The following is a 24,611-nucleotide window of genomic DNA, read 5'->3' as shown; positions in this document are numbered from 1 at the left end:
TAACAGCAATACACACACACACTTAGGGAAACAGTTTATTTTTTATTTGAGAGAGAGAGAGAGAGAGCGTGAGTGGGGGAGACAGGCAGAGGGAGTGTCAGAGAAAGAGATGAGGAGGAGAAAGAGAAAGAGAGAAAGAATATCAAGTAGGCTCCACACTCAGCATGGAGCCCAATCCCATGACCCTGAGCTGAAATCAAGAGTAGGATGCTCAACCGGCTGAGCCACCCAGGCGCCCCTAGAATACCTTCTTTAAAACTCCCTTTAACAGATGTTCAATCTCCTGCATGAAATATAAAAGTTTAACACTCTGTTGGTGAATCTGCTGGGAAACTGGTACTCTCAAATACCGTTGATGGTAATGCAAAATGAGAACCACCCCTAGAGACAGAGGAATTCAGCACTAGCTAACAAAATTACATATTACACTTCTAGAACTCTATCCTGAAGATAAACTAGCAAGGACATGTAAAGATGTATATAAAAACTATTCAATGCAGCACCCTCCCCAAGTGTAACAGCAAAAGCCTAGAAGCAACCTAAATGTCCATTAATAGGGGAATGTTAGAATAATTTGTGGTATATCCGAACAATGGAATATGGTAAAGTTATTAAAAGGACTCTTTCTATATACTCCCACCAAGTGATCTCAACAATACAGTATTAAATAAAAAAATAAAGGTGTATTAGAGTGCAGTATATATAACTACCTCTGAAGAGAGTGAGACATTACACATATAGGCATACACATTTGTCATACTATATAACTGTTCACGTTTAAAAAGAAATGTAAAGATAAACTGAAAACTAATATAAAAAATTTATCTGAATAGCAAGGAGCAAGAATACATAAAGGCAATAGGGATAACAGCCAGATTTCTCTGAAAAGTCCCTACTTGTAGATTTGACTTTGGAGCCAAGTCAATATTTTACAAGTAACAGAAAAATAACTTATGCAATTATTAAAACAAGAAAGCTGAGTCCAAATGAGTTTAAATGTGGACCCCTATAATGACATAAATATTATACAATGGAAAACTTAGTTTTTAAGTGACAGTAATTTTAATCTCTAGTGGATTATACCCTAAAAATAATATGGCATGGGGAAAAACTGTTTTCACTGACTATATTATTGATAGTCTTGACTGTATAGTTATTGAGACTTGCATATACTTTAGAATAAAGCAAATGAATGTGTCTTTAGGAACCAGGATTTTCAGAAAGAAAATAAACATATAACATGAATTAATTAAAATAGTGTAGCCTTCATTTTAAATGAGAATGACCTTGTATACATCTATACTCTCGAATATGTGTGTATGTATGTATGTACCTCCTAGCTCTGTTCTGAAAAGGTCCACAAATAGAGTATCACTGAAGTCCAGAACGCCGTCTCTACCTACCATTTTTCACTAGAAGTAATTAAAGAAATGGCTGGTTCCAACTCTGGGGAGGAATTTTCCAAGATGACACTGGACTATCATTATCACACGAGAAAGCAAAGTTACTTGCCCCAACCACGGGGTAGTGTCAGAAGGGCTTAGAAGTGAACTTGAGGCGGCCCCAATGGCCAAACAACATGCTCATTAAAAAACACTAACTGCAACGAACTGAAACACATCAAAACAGCTTATGCATTCGTAATGATATTCAAAAAGGAAACAAACAAACAAAAAACCCTCATTCTGTACCTTTAAAGGATTCCTAGGAACCAACTATTTTAAAACTAGTAAGAGCATTTATCTAGCCTTTCCTGTAAAAGTGAATCTAGCTAATATTAGTGAAATAAGATACAACTATTTTGCAACTCCTACTGAAGTAAAGGGACTAAAAAACCCACCATCACCACACTACTTGTGAAATACTCTTTCAAAAAGAAGAAAGGAAATGAGGGAGGGAAAGCAAGAGATCTGAATCTGATTAAACCTTTCTTGCTACCAACTTACCAAAAAATACAGAGGACAGAGATCAGTGCTAAACACCACCACGCAATCAGCAAAATCCATAGGAATCGTTTAGAATAAGTCAGTCCCTCGACAAACAAACTTCAAGAAGGCAAAATGGGGCTGAGGGACAGAATGTCTTAAGCAATCTATCAATTAACTACAATGTATACGCCCCTCACTTGGATGCCACCCAATTTTCTTAAAAAGACATTTATGACACAAGGGGGTACTATGAACACTGATAAATATTTGAAAACATAAAGAAAATTTCTAGTGATAAAGAAAAGCATAAACACCACAACATTAAGAGCCCTGCTATTTTAGGAAAACATAATAAAATATTTAGAGATGAAATTACATCTGGACTATGCTCCCGAAATTATATGGCATGCAGAACGGGGAAGAAGAGCCATGGAGGAGTGAGGGCACTAGAAGGAGGTGGGCAATGCTGGCACTGGGTGATGGGTAACTACTACTTAAAAGCAGCCATGATGAAAAGTTAAAAAAACAACAACTACACCTATGCTAAAGGTTGTCAGAAAGCCAAGTATTCAACAAGATCATTAATACAAGTTGTCAGGAACCATGCTTGTACTTGATGTTATGTCACTGTCCATCACAGCCACGTTAGTATGGGAACCAAAAAACTGTATTGATTTGATCTCTTTGCAAGTGTTGGGACAGTAGTGACATCTTTGCTAAGAATAAAAGTCAAAGCACCACCCCCCCATCAAGAAAATGCATCTTTGCATACCGTTATCCATACTGCCTTGAAACGTCCTTTATAAACGTGCCTTCCTATCGCCCAGCACAAAGTCTTAGACATTATAAAGCTCAATTACTTAGTGAAATGACAGGACAGGGTGGAGGTGCTGAAGAAAATGCTAATTATGAAGCATCACGTCCAGTATGATTCATGTTCTAGAACACATGTGAACGTGTATGTAACTGCATGAAGAATGATCTACAAGATGTGCCCACACTGTCCACACGGTGGTCTCCAGATGGACAGAACCAGGTGCCTTGAATTTTTTTTTCAAGACTATCTGTACCTTTAAACCTTTCCAAAAATATTATATATTAACTAAGTAATTAAAATTAAAATATACGTTAACCATAAGAAATAAAGTAGGGATAACAGAAAAATTTATAATGTGTATGAAAAGAATGTAAAAATGTTATGAAATTCTACTTATGCTTACAACTATACAATATGCCTCTCTAACAACATTCCATAAATCATGTTCCATAAAACACTGCAGAGCCTCAAGCAGTTATAGGAACATCTCTTAAAAACAAGACTATGGTCAAATATATTTGGTAAACAAAAGTTAGAAACAAAATTAAAAAAGTGAAAATTTACTGCAGATTGATCAGATTTTAAATTCAAAACCTATACTCTGAGGAGAATGATTTGCGTAGTTCAATGTGAATGTCCGGTGCGATACGCGTTCATAATTACCGCCGTCATCGGTTACAAAGCGGGGACTGCAGAGGTTACTTCACCTCTTCAGGCCTCTAACCCTGTGAGAAGAGTTACACTATGTTCTGGAGTTCTGCAGGATCTGAGTAAGACACTGCACAGACTGCAAAAGCGGTTGATGCCACCTGGTCACAGTTACTAGCAGCCCGAGAATGGCCATCTGATCCCTTAAGGGCACATCCTTTCATTTCAAGCAAAGAGCTCCAACGAGAAACTCAATGGAAATTCCCAGAATAGACAATATTCAACTAACCTGGCTTTGATCAACTGTAGACATTTCACTCATCAACATTTCTGGCTAAGGGGTGGGAGTGGGACAGAAACACAAGCAAGGCTACTCAGTGCCCACCTGTTTATGACAGGGAAGCTCCCAGCGAACAGCTAATGGATGTTGACGAGACAAATTCCCAGAGTGTCACCTACAATGACCACTCCCAAAGGTGAACTTCATTTACCACTTTAATAACGATCACTCCACAATAATATATCAAGTACCTCATTATGCACAAAACACTCTTCTTTTTTAATGACTCACATGTTTTCATCTGCTACACTGGAAACCAGCTGACTGCCACCTCTGTTTTTTGAAGGTGAACCCATTCCCTGTAACATAAAAACATTTTTTCCCAGGGCTCTCCACATGGCTCCTCTGCAACATCAATGGGAAACCTACCAAAAGTCACTTTCTTTTCCAAAAATTGCATCTTTAAAACTTCTAATATGCTCAACTATATAGTTTTCTACCAGAAAATGGGATTAAATCCTTCCTAAAGAGTTTCCGAAAATCAGGGGAATGATACATAAAAACAAAATTTCAAAATAGATTATCCCTGAGGAAAAAACCAAAAAGATTAGAAGTTTCACAAAATATATTAACTTCACAGTCAACACGTAGAAGTACTCCATATTTGAATTCTACTATTTCTGAAGCTGCTATTGCCCTCAGAAATGGCTCCTAACTAGGAAGAAGTACACCACAGAATAGAATACGGGCTGTGGGTTGAGTCTGGACTGCCGCTTTTCGGCATGTGACCTTTGGTAAATTATTCAACCTCCCTGAGCCTCAATTTCCTCATCTACAAAATAGGAACAATAAAACTCAGATCACCTCACACCTGTGAGAATGGCTAAAATCAACAACACAGGAAACAATGGGTGTTGGCAAGGATGTGACAAAAAAGAACCATCTTGCACTGATGCTGGGAATGCAAACTGCTGCAGCCGTTGTGGAAACAGTATAGGGGTCCCTCAAAAACTTAAAAATAGAACCACCCTATGGTCCAGCAATCTCACTACTGAGTACTAACCCAAAGAATACAAAAACACTATTTCAAAGGGATACATTCACCCCTATGTTTACAGTAGCATCATTTACAACAGCCAAATTACGGAAGCAACCCAAGTGTCCACTGTTTGGTGAATGGATAAAATAAGATATGGTGTCAATACACACACATAATATATACTTTATATAATGTGTGTGTATATATGTACGCATAACGGAATATCATTCAGACATAAAAAAGAATGAAAATTTGCCATTTGCAATGACATGGATGGAGCTAAAGACAATAATGGGAAGCAAAATAAATCAGAGAAAGAAAAATACCATAGAATTTCACTCATACGTGGAATTTAAGAAACAAAACAAACAAGCAAAGAGAAAAAGAGAGCAACCAAGAACCTGACTCTTAACTATAGAAAACACATTGATCGTTACCAGATTGCTGAGAGGTGTGGGGGACTGGGTTAAACAGGGGATCAGGGTTATGGAGTGCATTTGCTGTAATGAGCACCTGGTGATGTTAACAGTATTGCTGAACCACTATGCTATATACCCGAAACTAACATAACAATGTAAAACAAATTAAAATGATAGAAAAAATAATCCACTTACAAGTAGAAGTTATGGGGGGGAAACCTCAGATTAATTAAAACAAATGCATGTACAATACCGAGAATAATGCTTGGTATTGTACAAATCCCAAGAACTTCCATAAAACTAGTGGTTTCCACTTGCTGACACCATACATTTACTCAGAGACAGAGGTATAGCTGGCTTGCTACAGAGAAGCACTGCCCTACGCTGGCTGAAACAGACAAGCTTTCCAAGCTCTGGTCACCGTCTCTCATGAAGTCTCACCACAGTTCCTGCTCTTAGGTCCCATGGGGTTTACCCAGGACCATTCCACTGGGTATTTACACGCAAAACTCAATGCTGTTATTCCTGTCAATAACTTGAATTCCTGTCAATAACACCAATCCAAGCGAATAAAAATTAAAGTGGCATATTCACTCCCTTGCTTAAAACCGGCAGCTTACATGATACGGTACTGATCTTGCCCCAAAACTTAAAAGCACATAGGGTTTACAATTTTCTCTATTTACAAATTCTTTTACGGGGACATGGTGGGGTCGGGGGTGGGGGTGGGGGGACATCTATGCCTTTCATTTATTACCTAAACTAAACATTCATTCCTTTCTCAGGTTTTTTTTTTTTTCCAGGTCCTACTCTGTACCAAGGTGCTCATCAAACACCAGGGACGTATTCCATAAAACAGACATGTTTTGCCTTCACTGAGTTTACCAGTCTAGTGAAGGATATAGATCAGCAAACAGCATTTCCATCATATTTTAGGCAACCAGTAAATTAAGATTTTCCAGCTTTCTCAGCTTTTATATAAATTGGTTGAAGCCAAATGGCTTTCCCTTTGAAACACCTGAAATACACCTCAATCAGCCTAGTACAAAGGAGTATTAACATCAATACTACTTTTTGTCTCCATCTGTTTGTCAGATTTTCTCAAAATAATAGTGAAGGAATAAATGACAGCACTTTCCATTTTGACTTTACTTCTATTAACATTTTTAAGAGCTAAAGGAATACAGTGACTACTGTATAAACCAAAATGATTTGGTTAACAATTAATTATGTGTAGATTTACATTAAAATTATAGAAGATACTCCTGGTATTACAAATCCGTGCATAAGTTCTCCACAGGCTTCACATACCAGTATCAAATATATGATAGTCATTCAAACTAATTTCAAGTATGTTCATCCGTACCATTTTAATAAAACTAAAATAATAACCTGGAGCCAAAATTTTTTGGTGCCTTTATTATTGTTATCCTTGCATTCATTATGTGTAATCTATAAGCTTTTTTTTTTTTAATTTTGGTAGCCAACAGTACAGATTAAAAATAAATAAAATACAGAAACTGCTTCTACTTGTGGTTAAGAATGTGGACAATGCAGAATATGGATGCACCAACCACAAGAGGAAAAAGAACAGAAAAGCCATGAGAATACGGGATACTCAAAGGTTACAAAACTACAAAGAAGTATCTGTCATTTCCAAAGCTTAAAAAAATGTGGCATTCCTTCCACCTTGATGCAACATAAGAGTTCCAGCTTAAAAATGCACTATCCAACTACAGCCGTCTCCCCTTGTCTGCAGCTTTGCTTTCGGCCCCTTCAGCTATCCATGGGGCAACCAAAGTCAGGAAGCAGACGATCCTCCTTTTATCTCAGCATCAGAAGATCTATAGTAGCCTAACGTCACAATCTCTACATCCTTCACCTCACTTCGTCTCATCACATAGGCATCTTATCATATCACAACAGCAAAATGGTGAGCACAGTATAATAAGATACTATAAGAGAGAGGGGGAGAGACCACATTCACCAGACTTTTATTATAATATCTTGTTAGAATCGTTCTATTATTGTTGTTAATACCCTTCTGTGCCTAATTTGTAAATTAAACTTATCATCAGTGTGTATGTACAGGAAAAGGCAGAATACACATAGGGTTCAGTACCATCGGCATTTTCAGGCTCCAAAGGGGGCTCGGGAGGTACCAGCTATGAAGGGGCACTCCTGTAATGGCGTGAAGGTAACATTTATTAAGAACAATCATTAGCATTAATCGATCACTTACTACGACCCAAAACGCCGTTCTAAGTGCTTTACAACTAATTTAACCCTCACAATCACCTCATCACTACTCCCATTTTTATACACCATGAGGAGATTAAGCAATTTGTCCAAGGTCACAAAGCTACTAACGGACAGAACCAAGATTCGAACCTAAGCAATCTGGTCACAAAGCTCAGTCTCTTAACCATTTTGTTCTCCTGCCAAAAATAGCAGAATGTGTTCTAAAATTTCAACCTGAATCAAAAACAGAATTCATGATGTCTCATTATGCAATTTCCAAGCTCGAACCCTTGGTGTCTCTGCGTGTATGAGTGGAGAAGGGGAGGGCCCTTAGTAGGGAATTAACAGAGGCAGGACAGGGGAAAACACATTTTTTCACATATTTATAGAATAACTTGTTTAACTGATAGGTACACTAATCTTTTGGTAAAGATTTATTTCTCTATCAATGGTCGATTTCGTTTTATTGTTCCATGGGTCTTAAATTAGCACTGCTTAATAACGCCAATGCCAACACAACGATAAGTGCAAACACGGAAAACCAAACTGCATGGCAATGTAAGATTGCAACTCAGCTAACTAAAAATATGCTGAAGTGTTGCTGAAGATTGTAATACAGAAAACTATTTTAAATACAACATTTAAATATTCTGAAGGAGAATTCACACAATTGCCTCAAAGTATCTGTAACCTCAGCTGACAAGAACAGTTACATATAATAAAATTTAAAGATAATCAGTATTATCGAGGACTTCACCCACCCCCAACTTAACTATGAGGTAATTATTTGTCTCCAAGGAGAGTCAAGGATTCCCATGCATTCAGGTAGCGGGAGAGTAAATGAAACGAGGTGGCAGGTCAGAAAAGAAGCACATCAGAATGAAGTCAGAATATCTCGTAAATCTGGTGTTTGTTCCTTAAGCTTCACAAAGTGGCTCAATGCACATGCTCCAACATACTCTGACTACAGGCCTATCACTTGAGAGTCCTTTCAAGGCAATATATTTAAAAAATAATACCCTCCACAACAGTACATTTAGTATTTGGCAATCGGATCAGGGTTTTCTTCCTTTTAAACTGAAAATAATTCTCATATAGTCTTACATTAGTTTCACGGATGAATGGACCTAGAAGATATTTGCTAAGTGAAAAAAGTCAAAGACAAATACCATGTGATTTCGCTTATATGTGGAATGTTTTAAAAATATGTTATTTTTTAAAAAAATCAGTAAAACATTTTTTAAAACAGACATTCAAAAGTACCCAGACTAATAGTTGCACTGGATAACAGAAAACTAGGCAAAAGAAAACCTTCCTAAAAATAGTATTTAAAGTAGATAGTTAGGTATTCGTTAATTAAACTAGCAGAACAAGAGGTGGAAGGAGAAAAGGAAAAAAAACCCAAAAAACAGAAAACAGGAATAATATACTTTAAAGTAAAATGTCAAATAAACCTACAATCAACACAAAATGTTGGTGAAAACCAAAATGAGTATCATATAGTTACTTATAGCTTTCTTTTTCTGTTTAGTAGCTCTCCCAGCGATCTGGGAGATCACTTCATCATTCACTTAAATCTCATCAAAAGAAGCATTTTAGATTTTTTCTTAACTTTTAATGATGTGTCTTTATATATATAACATCACAGTGTGACTAATTTCCAATGTGGCAGCTTTTCAACTATAGATACCAAAGTAAGTTAACATGATGGCCTGAGTGATACCTTGGTTGGCTAAATGAAAACTCATGATAATCCACAAGAAAAAATTGTGACAACCCCTTTAAAAAGTTCAAAGGTTTAAGATATGAAATGATTTTCAGTGCTTTACGCACGGAAGATCTGGGTACTTTAATGCGAAAATATAAGTATATTATCACATAAAGACTTGCCCCCTTGGACTTACCTTCTTTTTATCCCTCATTGAGCCTTTGCCTCGGACCATTATTTTACATCCTGTTTCTGCTTCAAGTTGTTTAGCAGTAAGTCCTCTAGGTCCAAGGATTCTTCCAACAAAATTAAACTGGAAAGAAACAAAATAGTCACCATATATTATTCACTTGCTTGAATTTATACCTCTTACAATTATTTTAAAATACATTTTTACTTTGTCAAGTTAAATATTTAAAATAAAACTTTTTTTTAAGCTTATTTATTTTTGAGAGAGAGCTAGCAAGTGCTCATACACGCGCACACAGGGAAGGAGCAGAGAGAGAAGGAGACACAGAATCCGAAGCAGGCTCCAGGCTCTGAGCTGTCAGCACAGAGCCCGACGTGTGTGTGTGTGTGTGTGTGTGTGTGTGTGTGTGTGTGTGTGTGTGTTTGGGGGGAGGCCCTCGAACCCATGAACCGTGAGATCACGACCTGAGCCCAGGTCAGATGCTCCACTGAGCCACCCAGGCGTCCCTCAAGTTAAATATTTTTAATACTAAGATGAAATAAAGCCTTACAGTACTTATGAATTTCTAGCACAGTTTAAGGGTGTAATTACAAGAGCTCATTGTTCAGCAAGGAAGTTTCATATGTATTAACACAAATTATAAATTAGGAACAACATGATCTATGTAAACAGGTGCTAAACTGTCCATCAACATGTCATTTAAACCAGAGTACAGTATATTAAAAAGTCTGACAAACTCTTAGATGCCACCCATGAATACAAATGCCTTCTACAAAACTCTGTAATGTCGGCATTCAGGGAATTGTACATCATGTTAAATAGTAATTGCATTTTTTACAGAGATTCTTGGGAAAAATTCTGCTCTCATTTATCTAACAAGAAAAGTAATACTTTCTCCAAAGCAACTATTTAGAGAGAGTTGTAGTTTTGGGTTGGCTGCCATAACAGCAATGGCCAAATTTGGGTTTCACCCTGTACTATTTCAGTCTTTTTTTAAATGTTTTTTTTTTTAATGTTTATTTACTTTGAGAAAGAGAGAGAGAGAGAGAGAGAGAGAGAGAGAGAGAGAGAGAGAGAGAAAGAAAGAAAGAAAGAAAGAATGCACGCCAGTGGGGGAGGGACAGAGAGAGAGAGGGAGACAGAATCTGAAGCAGGCTCCAGGCTCTGAGCTGTTAGCACAGAGCCTGACGCAGGCCTCGAACCCACGAGCTGGGAGATCATGACCTGAGCCAAAGTCAGATGCTTAACTGACTGAGCCACCCAGGCACCCCTTAGGATTTCAGTCTTGAGAGTATATAATATTGTATGCACAATTTTATGTCTGTACCCTTATTTTTTTTTTCATTTCTAACTTTAACTTATACTAGTTTTGACAGGAGCCTTAATAAATAGGACAGTGATAAAGATAACTGTATAAATAATTGCCATCCCTCACTAGAAACTCCCCTACACACACAGAAACTTCTAGTACAAAGGCCAATGGGAAGCACAGATGGTCTCGGAATACTGAAAAGTAAAATTTCCTCATTCACATGTCAACTGCACGGAAGACAAAAAAAAAAAAAAAACCAAACATGAATAGCATCAATTCCACAAAACCCACAGTGGTTTGTATTTATTTATTTAATCAAATAAGTACCAATTCTTATGTTTACAGCTTCCTACTTTTCTCTTGCATTTGATCCTACTATTAGTAGATCATTACATACAAGTGATATGGAGCATTCACTGCTCTAAGGGCTCAGGAAGCCAAGGCACTTCTTCAATCTTCTGTACTCCTGTGGCTTTTCACGTTCTCTCACTAAGCTGCTCACTAACACTGCCACATCTTACAAGTGAAATACAAAGCAAAGACAGCTGGGAGAAAGCCCCCTTCCATCAGGGCATTTTGATAAACCTTTTCTACCCCAAGTTAAGACTCACAGACTGATCCTGGAAGCACTTAATCTGGCTCTACAAGATCCCCAATTCTGAAATTTGCCTTCATATTGAAATAAAACCCCTTATCCTTTCCTAGTTCCTTGGCGTATAGGACTTCATCTGCCCCTTTCGTCAACATCAACCCGTCGCCACCCATTTTCACAACGCATCTCCGATTTGAAGAAACTCAAGAACTACACCGTGATTGTTTTAAAAACTCCAAAAGCACATACATCCCAACTGGTACCCAAGCTGCAATACTAACAATCACTAGGAATTTGAAAGTCCCATCAAATAAGCCTCAATTACATAATGGAGAGGGCACCACCTAGCAGAGCTGCATCGAGGAGCAGATGTGTGCACAACACGATACATATAAAAGGTTCGATACAAGGTCTGGCGCATAGTGGACGACGAACGGCCTCACCAAGTCCACTACAAACTCACTTTCGGAAACCTCAGGCCCTCAATCAAATACTCAGCTTAGAATGTCCACAGAAGGGGATATGATCCATAGCAAATCTGCCTTACAGAACTCCAGAGAAACTTAATTAACACTCAGACACAGAGCTCTGCAGAAAACCAGAAAGAGAAGATGGAGATGATATGCAGAACAACAACAAACAGGGATGTAACTTGCAGGTTTTTGTAAACCTTGTCTCCAAGAACAGCATGTGGCTACCTTCCTAAAGGTTGACACTTCAGGTGATCACTTCCAACTGAAGCTTGCAGTGGGGGAGCCCAGTTCACGAACATGTAAGCTCCTAATTCCAATGTTCAGTGCTTCATACTCCAATGAAGAATAGACAAAGCAGGTTCAAAAAAGACGTGAGATGGCTAACATGAAACAGATAGTACCAAATAAAGCACCAGGACAAGGGAGCACCCCTTGAGGGAAAAGACTTTTGGTAAAGAAGATAATATCCAAAGAGAACTCCTTTATTACATAGTCCTAAACTATTTTCTAAAAGGACTGCATACATTCATATTCCCAAAAGAAGAGAAGAAGAATTTTTTTTCATCCATTTCCTCTCTAGCACTTCCTATTACCAATGTTTTTTATTTTAGCCATTCTGGTGCACTTGCTGAGTATCTGAATTAGCATTCTCCTGATTACTAGGAAAGTTTATCTTTTTTTTTTTTTTTTATGTTTATTGTCCAATCCTATGGACAATGCTTTTATTGTCTATACTTTTTTTGGATGCACACTTGAAGTTTCTAGACTATTTTTCTATTGCATTTTTTCATTTTATTAATCAATTTCTACTGTGTGGTTACATTTATAGCAAATACCTTTTCCCATCCTGTGGCTTGCCTCCTTGTTCTTTAATGGTGTTGTATAACTAAATTTAACCGGACTGAATTCATTTTAATGTATCTCAACTGATCAGTCTTCTTTTCATGGTTAGTGAGGTCTTTCCCCATCCTAAGATCATCAAAATATCCTTCTGTATTAACTTTTAGAAGCTTTATTGTTCTTTCACATTTATGCCCACAGTTACCAGGAATTAATGTCTGTGATGGTACAGCTTTCTCTCTTTACCTCACATGGACACCCAATTGTTCTAGCACATTTTATTGAAAAGACTATCCTTTTCCAATTAGTCTATAGTGCCATCATTCTCATAAATAATATCTATATATACTTGGGTCTATTTCTGAGTTCTCTATTTTATTAATCTATTTGTTTATCCTTGCTTTACTATCGCACTGTATTGGGGCACCCAGGTGGCCCAGTCAATTAAGAATTCGACTCTTGATCTCAGCTCCAGTCCAGTGTTATGAAATTCAAGGCCTGCACTGGACTCCATGCTTGGTGTGGAGCCTACTTAAAAAAAAAAAAAAAAGAAAAAAGGAAAGGAAAGGAAAGGAAAGGAAAGGAAAGGAAAGGAAAGGAAAGGAAAGGAAAGGAAAGAAAAGAAAAGAAAAGAAAAGAAAAGAAAAGAAAAGAAAAGAAAAGAAAAGAAAAGAAAAGAAAAGAAAAGAAAAGAAAAGAAAATTCATACCGTATTAAAAAAAAAAAAAACCAACACTATATTATGTATTGTAACTTTATAATAAATCTTGATACACAGTACAGTCCACCTTGCTCCTAAGAGTATCTAGGCTATTGCCCTTTGTGTTTCCATACAGATTTTATTTATTTTTTAATATGAAATTTATTGTCAAATTGGTTTCCATACAACACCCAGTGCTCATCCCAACAGGTGCCCTCCCCAGTACCCCTCACCCACCCTCCCCTCCCTCCCACCCCTCATCAACCCTCAGTTTGTTCTCAGTTTTTAAGTCTCTTGTGTTTTGGCTCCCTCTCTCTCTAACCCTTTTTTTCCCCCCTTCCCCTCCCCCATGGTCTTCTGTTAAGTTTCTCAGGATCCACATAGGAGTGAAAACATAATGGTATCTGTCTTTCTCTGTCCATACAGATTTTAAAACCAGTTGGTCAATTTCTGAAATTATACTGGCAATACCTTTAATTGAGATATTATAACAGAGGTGTCAAAATCATGAGCACATTATAATTTCTTCATTCGGTCAAGTCTTCTTGAATTTCTCTCAAGAATATAAGGCTTTTTTTTACTGTGACTTTACTCATTTTTATCAGACTTATTCCTAGATATTTGGGAGTTCAATTTTGCTACTGTATATATTTTTTCATTTTTGTTTCTTATAATATGAACACATACTTGATTTTTCTATATTAAATCTTCTATCCAGTAGCTTTTTTTCTTCATTGTCAATTCTCATCCTTTTTCTGTAGGTACTTTTGGATTCTTTAGACAAACAAACCTATCACCTGCGAACAGTGACTGTTACATACCCTCTCCAACCATATGGCACTGGCCAATACAACTTGAGTTCAAAGCCAAAGAAGAGTCTATCATCCTTTTCTTGTTCCAGATTTCAAAAATAAAGTTTTCAACGGTTCACCATAAAGTCTGAAGAAATCTGCAGACTTTTTGTAGATACACTTCACCAGATTAACAAAATATCCCTCTATTCCCTAGTTTGCTGAAGTTTTTTTTTTTTTTTTAATATCTATTTATTTTGAGAAGAGAGAAAGAGCAGGGGGAGGGGCAAAGGAGGAGAGTGAGAGAGAAAGACAGTGAGACAGACGGACAGAATCTTAAGCAGGCTCCACGCTCAGCACAGAGTCCGACTCAGGGCTCCATCCCACAAACCATGAGATCGTGACCTGGGCCGAAATCAAGAGTCAGATGTTCAATGCACTGAGCCACTCAGGCGCCCCATGAAGTTTTGTTTTGTTTTTCTTTTTTCCCATCATGAGCGGATGTTTAAATTTATCACACTTCTTTACCATCTATTGAGACAACCCTATATTTCCCTTTAATTCTGTTAGTGCAGTGGATTATAATCAATTATCAAATGTTAAACAACCTTTACATGCTTAAAATAAACTCAAGTTGATCTTGATGCATTATCCTTCTAATAAGTTGTTAGGTTTAGTTTGCTAGCACTCCGATTTTTTAAAATTTACATCCATAAATGGAATTGGTTTCTAACATTCCCTTCTCATGATATGCTTCGTGGGTTTTGGTATCATCAAGGTTATTCTGGCCTCAAAATGTGTTGAGATGTATTCCTATTCCCTCCTTTTCTACTCTCTGGATGGCCTTGTAGAAGACATGTTATTTATTCCTCAAATATCAAATCAATGGTGAAACAACCTGGGCCTAGTGTTTTTCTCTGAGCAAGGTTTTAAATTATGGATTCAGTTCTTTAATTCAGATTTTCCACCTTTCATATGTCAATTGTGGTAACTTGTATTTATGCCCATGTTGTTTAAACTTTCGAATTTACTGATGTAAAGCTTATGTCTAATTTTCTTCTCAATACCTACAGGATCTATCATGATGGCTCCCCTTTCACTCCTGACCGGTTAGCTATGTCTTCCTTCTTACCAATCTTCCAGGCTTTTCAAAAAATTGATCTTTGCTTTCGCTGACTGGGATAGACTGGCTTTAAAAAATGGCCACAGGGGCACCTTGGTGGCTCAGTCAGCTGAATGCCTGACTCTGGCTCAGGTCATGATCTCGCGGTTTAGGACTTCGAGCCCCACAACAGGCTCCCTGCCGTCACCCGACCAGTCAGTGCACAGCCCCCTTCAGATCCTCTGTCCTCCTCTCTGCCCCTCCCCTGCTCGTGCTCTCCAAAAAACGAAAGAAATACATTAAGTGGCCACAATTACCCTTTAGCCTCTAAAGATATCTAGGCCATCTGCAGTGTAAACTCAGTTCCTCGCACCCCTCGACTCTGGGCTAGCACTGTGACTTGCTTTTCCAGTACAACATAGAGGAAAGAATGACATTCACGCTAAAAACCTAAACCTCAGTCTAATGTGCATTTACTCTCTTAGAACACTATTATTCCCACGTAAACAAGCTCAGACTAACCTACAGGAGAAGGAGAATGAAAGACAAGCGACCCTGTCACCACCAGTGTCCCAGCCCATAGCCAGACGACTCATAGAAGCAGAACTGCCTAGCTGACCCACAGGTGACTATAGACGCAGACCAGAAGAACTGCTCTGAACCCTACCTCAAGGCCCAGCCTGCAGAAGAGAAACAAAGAGGAGCTAAATAAATGACAGTGGCTTTAACATAAGCTGCGGGGGTAGCTTATTACAATGTCACAAGAGCCATCTGATACAAGGACTCTCTTCCTTGGGTGGTTCCTTGTATTTAATTGGTTTCTACTCTTGGCTTTATGACCTCCTTCCTTCTACTTCCTCTGGGTTTAATCTGCTGTTTTCTCAGCTTTCTGAAATGGATTCTTAGCTTACTGCACCTTCTTCTTTCCTAACATAGATATATTTTTAAAGCTTTCAAGTAGTCCTCTAAACTGGCTTTAGCCACAACCTAAAGTTTTGATATATAGTATTTCCATTATCATTCAGGTCAAATAGTAGCTACTGAATATTTAAATGTTTTTCTTATCTCAAACATGAGATTTCCTAATTATCTGTTACGGATTTCTAACTTCTACATGATAATCAGAAAACATACTGCGCAGCATGTCAGTCCTGCATTGTTTGTTCAGACTTGGCAGCGTAACATTTGGTCAATTTTTCTAAACATTCCATGGGTGTTCAAAAAAAAAAAGGAATTCCTCCATGATTTACTTTTTGTCTATTCCTCCTTGTAGTTCTGTCCATTTTGGTTTTATATGTTTAGAGGCTGTGTTATTTGATATATACAACTTTAAATTATTACAGCCTTTTGTCATTATGAAGTGGCCCTCTATCTCCAATAATACCTTCTGCCACTAAGCCTGATATTCAGAGGTAAAAAATTTTTTCTTGTTTAGTATTGCATAGTGTATCTTTCTTGATCTGATTATTTTCAATCTTTTGTTAGCCTTATATTACACAGGCCTTCTTTACGAAAAGCATCTAGATGAGTTGTTTTTTCACCCACTCTTGCAAATTCTGGATTTTTACTAACAGCCCATTTACAGTATGTGATTTGTACCTAGCATCTTACTAAGTGCTTCGTACACGCATGACCTCCTTTATATTCCTTTCTATTTTTCCGTCTTCCTTCGGGGTGGGGTGGGGCGGGGCTGAGCAGGGACACAGATGCAAATGAACGTGTTTTCTCATTTTTATTGTTCCTTTCTATTAGCCTCTGTTACATGCTTGTTTACCCCAAACATGCATCACCAAATTATCAAACACTAATGTTACTTTGTACTTTCACCCTTTTCCAATACAACGCAAGGACCCCAGCCTATTTCACTTCACTTATTCCAATCCAGTTTATATGCCATTAGCTGTTTTTCAAAACTTAGGTATACTTTTAAGTCAACAGATTTTCACTCTATACAGATAATATGCATTTATATTCACCCATACATTTACCATTTTCATTGCTCTTTATTCCTTTCTGAAGTATCTTGTTTTCTGAGGATCACTTCTCTCCTTCCTAAAAAACATCCTTACACATTTCCTTTAGTGAGCATCTTCTGGTAGCCTAGCTTCTCAGTGTGTCCTCATCTGAACAGGTCTGACTTTTGGTGGGTACAGAATTCTAGTTTGGCAGTTATTTTCTTTCAACACCTTTAAGATTCTCTGCCTTGTCTCCTTTTCCTGTTATGCTTCTGAAAAATGAGCTACGAGTCTTAACTGTGGCTCCTCTGAAAGTAACATTTTCCCTCTTGTTTCTTTTGCTACTTTTATGATTTCTTCTGCACTAGTTTTCTGAAGTTTTACCACCACATGCCGAGGAATGGTTTTCATTTTACGGTTCAGTTTCATACATCTGTGACTTTATTGCTTTGGTCTGAAAATCTGAAGCCACACTCCTCTCAAACACCGCTTCTATGCCGTTCTTTCCTAAAACCCAATTACATACATTAGACTTTCTCCCTGGTTTTCTTTCATTTATCACACTGTTTTTCTCTCTCTCTGCCTCTTCATGCTGGGTATTTTCTTCTGAGCTACCTTCCAAATTCACTAATTCGATCTTCAAATGCTTCTAATCTTCTGGAAAACCTGTTTAATTCCAGTTAATCTTTTCAGCTTAATTCTTCTTTTACAGTTCCCATTTCTCTGCCATTTTCTCTAACTTGTCCTTGGTCTCCTTCTACATGCTAAGCATGGCTCTTGCAAAGTCTAGGTCTGACAATTCTAATACCAAAGGTCCCTGTGGATTTGTTTTTATCATTTTGATGTTTCCTCATGTTTTGTTAATGCCATCCTACCTTCTTGCGATTGGGTTATTTGCTAGAGTATGCCAGACACTGGACTTACCAAAGGGCTTATAGAAAGAAGGCCTAGAATGATGTTACCTTCTTCCAGAAGGTTACACCAGGAGGCGTATACATCAGCTCCTCCCAGGGACCCACTGTCACTAGCACCATCCAAGATCACTTCTTAAAGCAACTTGATGCTGACGTGCACTGTCTGTGAGAACTTGGGAAGTTCTGGTGCATTTTTACTCCTAGAGCACGTTCCCATCAGCATCCCTCCTCTCCTCTAAGCAAAGACTGAGGATGTGGAGGAGTACGCGCGGATAGATTACAGACCCCAACTCCTGCCCCCAAGGTTGAGCCTCTCAGCTGCCTTCTCCAGATTCCGAAAACACACCCAGTGAGAGGGGTCCGTGAATGCCAGGCTTATAGCCTTAATTATCTGCCCTCAGTCTTGCTGGGACTCTGATGCTTTCAAGCAAATGTTTTTTGTACCGTGTCCCATTTTACTGGAAATGCTCTGAATTACTGGCTCCAAATTTACTGGCTGGTCTGAATTACCCTGTTACCCCGTACAAACAGAGACGTCTACGGCACTGTTAAAGATGTTGCTTTTCATCTAAATAGATCTAGAACTCACAGAACTTCGGGCAGTATGAGGTGAAAATGCATCAGTATGAGGGTCTGAGGACGAGAAACGAGGCGCATACCACAGAAAACCTGTCGACGGGCCTGGCCCTCTCTTCGTTCCTCCTACTCGTCGGCCACTTCCTAGCTCTACCTGTTTACACAGTGACAGATTCTGTAAAACTTCACCCCCTTCAGCCCTTCAAAACAACCTGAACAGAGACAATCTCCCACATTTTGTTTCGTTCGGGTAGTTTTCAGTACAACAGAAAACAGGCTTTCATTTTCAAAGTCAACTCAATAAAATATCTGAGGTCTGCTGCGTGGTAAAGAGTGAAAGATACTAGGGTTGAGGAAAAAGAAGAAAAAGAAGGAAGAGGAGGAGGACAAAAAGAAGCCTGCTGCTCCCGTGAAATCTGGGAAAATGCTGTTGCTCTGTTTGTTACCTTGGCTGCTTTTTAAAAGAACTGGTCTTACCAGCTCTCCTCTCCCTCAGTGCTAGTTGTGCTCTGTACAGATCCTCTCCCAAGGCAACTCATATACTAGACACTCCTTTGGAAAAGAACGTCTAGAAAAATACACCGTGAACGGGAGTAATTTAGCCCTTCAAACAAGGAATCCCTAACGTTTTGGATGCGTGGCCTTCGTCACACTGCTCGGCACACAGTGTGTAACACACCAACACTTAGAAGACCCTTCTCGGCCCATCCTCTTCTCCTACTCGTTTCACCTTTTCTGCCAGAACCACAGTGTTAAGATTACAGAGACTTCTCCCACAACAAAGTAATACAATTATTATCTAAATAAAAAAAGAGTCTTAAAACCAGTCAAAACCAACACACATGCAAAACAAAATCTTCCTAAGCTGGAAAATGAACCAATCTCTACTGCCCAAGAATCAAGAGACAACAGCTCGAGTGTGTTGAAGTGCACACCACTGGGATTCTAACACAATCAAAACTGTCAAGGTCATCCTTCTCAAAATGCTGTAAGTGGAGAATAACAAAAAAATTAATCATAGCAGCTGCTTTGTCTACTGCAACCAATTTCCGAGTTAATATCGTTTGCCTTGCATTAAAATTCATTCTGTGTTGATTCATCATGCTACTTCTGCAGCTTCATTCAATTAAAACAATGTCACAACACATTCAAAGAAAATCATTTCAAAGAGCCTGAGTTACCTGCAACTTTAAAGGCCAAAAATGGGCAAGAAAGAAGGGAAAAAAGATATTCATTAACCCCACTGTGTTAAGTCTGGACCTTCTCTGTGGCTCACCAATATTTCTGCTAAATGGCATGTTAATTTCTAAAGACGAGGTGACAAACACAGTCTAATGCTATTAGTCGCTCCTCACTTCATTTTAAATAGAAATGCTCAGATTTTTTGCGATGACAAAACAAAGTGTTACGGCAAATCTTTACGTTGACCTTTTAAGAAATCTACAATCAGAGATAAAATCTTCCTGACACGCTATGAAAACAGGTAACTAACAAAACACGGCTTTCCAAAAGCATTTCAGTGAAACACTTCTAGGAGCTGTTAAAGAGTAATTTCTGCTTAAAATTTTGTAAAAACAATTTAAAAAAGAACATGCACTTCTTTGGATTGCTTTTTGCACAAGAGGTTGATAATCTGTTTATAAATATTGTGTCTGGTACTTATAAGGTGATTTTAGTCCGACAACCTTACATTGCATCTCATATGTGACAAAGTAGGCAGACAACACAAGTGCAGATGTGTATTTGTTGAAGTCCTTCACTTAGCAAATAACAAAAAAAGTGTACCAACTCTAATGTAGTCAAGCCTACCTTATGCAAGTGTGTTAAAATGAAAGGAGAGGCATGCTTATTTGGTAGCACAACTGATTTTATTTTAAAATAACAGAATGATAAGTTGTCTGATTTACTGTTCTAGTGATTGGCTCCAGACTTACGGCAGTTAAGGAGAAATTAATAATGCAGATTAAATCAAAAGTGTGCTACAGCACAATGTTCTTCCAGGATTCAAAAACCATTATCCAATCCAGCAAAGAAGTTGCTCTTGTCACGTATGAACAAATGAAGTTTCAACGCGTCTTTTTGATTTTCGTATTCATCTACTCATTAATGCAAATGAAGAAACCAACCAATATTCATGTCAGAACCATATTCATTCATCAATTCAAACCATGGGTTCTGGCCAGAGATACAAAAGTTCAGCGAAAATCAATTGACAGCACTGTGTAAAACACACATACACTCACATCAAAAACAAAAAACAGGTTGAATATACCAAGTTGTCTTGTGCTTTTTGGAGACAGAAATGTCTTATCCCTTTTCTACCTTCATATTTATTCTAGATAAGCAAATAAGTCTCCTTATGCTACACAGTCATTATCACAGGAAGCTTTTTTTATAAAACCTGTCATATATTAGACCTTTATAAACATCTTCTGTTGGTGGCACAATGCTACGCAAGAAGAGTCACTTACACCAGGAGATGTGAAGAGGGGGAGGAGTAACCGGTAATAACCAAAATATGGAACTGTGGCACATAAATTTGTATATCCTAAACTACACGAAATCTTCATCCTTTGAGTGTAAGATATAATTGGGAAAGAAGCTGAAAGCACTCAAAACAAACTCAGGTGACTAAGATGATCGTTTTTCTAGAAGCTAAAATAACAAGTGCTTCGGAAAACATTATTTTACCAATTAAAACAAAAGTTGAGCAATTTCTGAAGTGTATATGAGTTCCTGTGCTGCATATAACTCTTCGGTAATTTTTTACCATGAGAATGAAAAAAACCACTATATGATTTCTGTGAACACTTTTAATTGATTTATCCAACAATGTGAATAAATATTAGCTTCTTCTACGTGCTATATACTTCATGAGGCACTATAGACTTAAAAACAAAACAAGGACCAGGTACTACTTTCTGACTCCATGAGATGATCTGCACGAGACACGTCCATCACTGGATACCATGTGATAAGGGCTGTGCGGGGTGGGTGCACTGTGCTCTGAAATCCTCACTTTGGAGAGGACAACTGTCTCTAGGAATCAGAACACAAAATCACAGAAGGAAGAACACTTGAGCTCAACAGTATGTGTTGAGGAGGATTTGATATGTTTTGTGGGAAGGAAAAAGAAAGGCGTTACAGGGAAGAAAAATTAAAAGCACCTGCCACTTTTTATAGAACAGTGAATTAGGTGTCTAAACATAAGGGTAACAGCAAAAATAAAGGTTTAAAAAGTAGTTAGGGACTTTTTTAAGGGCCTCCTGTAAAAGAGTTTGGACTTTACACTGTCAAAACTACTGTCTTGTTGGCTTTCACTGCCTTCATATTCTGATTTTAATTGGTTAAGTAATGCTTGTTTTCCAAAGCGCTCGTTCTTTAGCTTCTAGAAAAATAATCCTGAGATTCAAGATAAATTCCAAATGACAAAATCAGTGACGTCACAGAAACAAAACAAATGTTATTTCCACCTTCCATTTCAACATGGAAGTTATTAACATGAGCACAAGGACGATGCCATTCAACATTTCTCAGGTATTGAACACGCTGAGGTATGTTTTATTCGGAGTGTTCTGGTGTGAGGGCGCTTCTATGCTTAGCACTTCACGTGCATTAAGTCACTTAATCCTCATAACACTTTTGAAAGACAGCTACCATGTCATCAATATTTAATCCGTGAGAGGTTACAAAAGTAGTCCCAATCCTACACCTAGATTAAACAGAATTCTGACACTTAATTAGTATAATGCCTCTCTTCTAAAGACCTTAAACGATATACCCTAAACCACACCAGAAACCCATATTTAGTTTTCTCATCCCTGTGTTTGGTATGAAGTTTACAAAAACTCTCTTCAGATTCAAGTTTACTTTTAGAGTCCAAATTGTGTTTTTATCATTTCTTCTCCACTTATCCCAAAACATGCCATCACTCTACTACTGTTACATAACCACACCCTACCCTTCCGGTATCTTCATTTATCTTTTACCCATTGGGATCACAGCTTTAACAATCATCGTATACATCCTTTTTACCTTAACTGAACCTTTTATGTGAATGAAAATCTTGATGTGATCATTACTTGATCCACGTATTTCAATGAAAACTATGTATAACTTTAAAAAGGAGAGAAAGAAAAGAATATGATGATTTGAGTCAAAACTGAGCTTACAAGGGTCACTTCAAACCCTGAAGATGAGTCTACAAGATTAAATATGTAGTTCTGTCCATGGATTATGAATACTATCTAAGGCTCTTTGATTTTTAACTTTTGCTGCATAAATATTATCACCTCACACACGATTTGAAAATTATTAATTCCTCTCTTAAAGTGAGCTTTTTTTTTTCCCTTAGCACAGAGTTTATTAGTCAAATGTGATAACTTTTATACCACCTTGGTTCAATGTTCCTACACTGTGGAAAACAACGAAGTTTACAGAGGCTTTTAATTACTCTTTTCTGTTAATAGAGTACGTTTTTCATCTGTTACTCTTGGTTCCTCTACAATATTGTTACAAAATCTTCTCCTGTGTTCTCTACTTTAAATGAATAGTACCACTACCAGAGCCCTCTCTCATTCTCAGCCTCCATATATAATAGACTAAGAAATCTTAAAGGTTTTCATTATTTAACCTGTCCCCTATTCTTTATTTCAACTTCGCTGCCTCAGTTCGGGCCCTTGTTACCGTATAACAGTACTGTGAGGGCAAGGGTTACATCTTTTCTTGGATCTGGTGCCTAGCACTTGGCCATTCTGAAATAAAAGAATGATGCCAAAATTGTACTGTTTTATACTGAGATCTTTTCAGCCTTCGTGTTTCTAATTACGTTACAATTTTAGGTTTCTCCCTTGTTTTAATCTGTTAAAATTGCAAATGTATACTGCTTTCATACAATGTCATAAATAAAAAGGCAAGAAACGAATATCAAAGCAATCATTGTCCTCTAACCCCAAAGAATACAACAGAGATACATTTTTTTTTAAAGCTCAATCAATTCCTTATCAAATAATAAAGAAAAACTTATCACACCAATATGAAGCATGCAGATGGTCAAGTTCATGCTAGGGATATTGTTTTTGGACTGGGGACAAACAGTGTTTGTATGGTAGGTGAGAACCAGATTTCAGGAAGTGCCTAATTTAACTACAAACTGTTTTAAAGGCAAGAATTTATTAAGACATGTAATGCTTTCCCAATGAAATAATTTAGTGAATTTAGTTCCAAGGCTAGTTGTTGAAAAATTTTGACTGGAATGTTCCTAGAGTAAAGGCAGGTTCCATCAAAAACTACAGTTTTCAGCTCAAATTCAAACCAAAAGAAAGTATAAATAGGAGTTCATTCACTCATAAAATAAATTTAGGTCATCTACTATACCCAGGCACTAAGATGGGTGGTCAAGCTTAAGTGGTACAATCTTCAACTACCCCCAGAGCCCATTTTGTTTGCCAGTTTTGGAGGCAAGCGGGTAAGGATCAGGAAGATTGTTACCACGTCACTCAGTACCAGGGGACAACGCTCCCTCCCTCAAGATGGGCCAAAAGATCAGTATCTCGAATTTTCCTTTAATATGTAACAAATACCTCAATGTTCAAGGAATATGAATGGCTCTGAGAATCAGATTTCTCTCCAATTTTTGCATTATACTCCTTTGGTTATTTCAGGGACAAGATCAGAGATATATGGAGGTTAGATATCAGTGATTAGGTATGCAACTGATTGATAAATCCCTCAGAACAGTAATTTTAACAGATCAGATCCTAACATATTTTTGGATGAGATAAATCATAGACAAAACTTTGTACCTCACCTGAAAACATTTCTTGCAAGTAATACTCCCCTAAAAATAAACTCTGTTTTCTAATCTGTTCTTCTGAACACTAATTCCTTTTAAATATTAAAATGCATCACTTACAAAATAAAGCATTAGCATTTTAAGACTCTGAAAAGGCTTGTTCTTTTTATAATTGTTAAACTTTGAGAAAACATGAGCTAAACAAAAATGTATTGTTCTCAGACTATCTTGAAATCCTTTTTGGAATAACTTCTATTAACATACCAACATATTTAATGTATCTCGGACCATA

General features: G+C 37.6%; 1 protein-coding gene across 7 annotated transcripts in view; it reads right to left on the bottom strand.

The window, feature by feature from the left end:
• QKI (QKI, KH domain containing RNA binding) overlaps window positions 1–24,611 on the bottom strand; it is a 155,067-nt gene that overhangs the window by 84,615 nt on the left and 45,841 nt on the right. For all 7 annotated transcript variants that reach the window (XR_009263479.1, XM_058735854.1, XM_058735857.1 and 4 more), the window contains exon 3: window positions 9,277–9,393. Coding sequence is in view for 6 of the 7 variants with exons in the window: in XM_058735854.1 (XP_058591837.1) it covers window positions 9,277–9,393 (117 nt within the window). In the remaining variant the exon portion in view is untranslated. The remainder of the gene's footprint in view (window positions 1–9,276; window positions 9,394–24,611) is intronic.

This window comes from Neofelis nebulosa, chromosome 6 (genome assembly GCF_028018385.1).
Source record: "Neofelis nebulosa isolate mNeoNeb1 chromosome 6, mNeoNeb1.pri, whole genome shotgun sequence".
NCBI lineage: Eukaryota > Metazoa > Chordata > Mammalia > Carnivora > Felidae > Neofelis > Neofelis nebulosa.
Note: the sequence above shows the minus strand (reverse complement) of the source record. Positions and strands in the feature narration are given on the sequence as shown.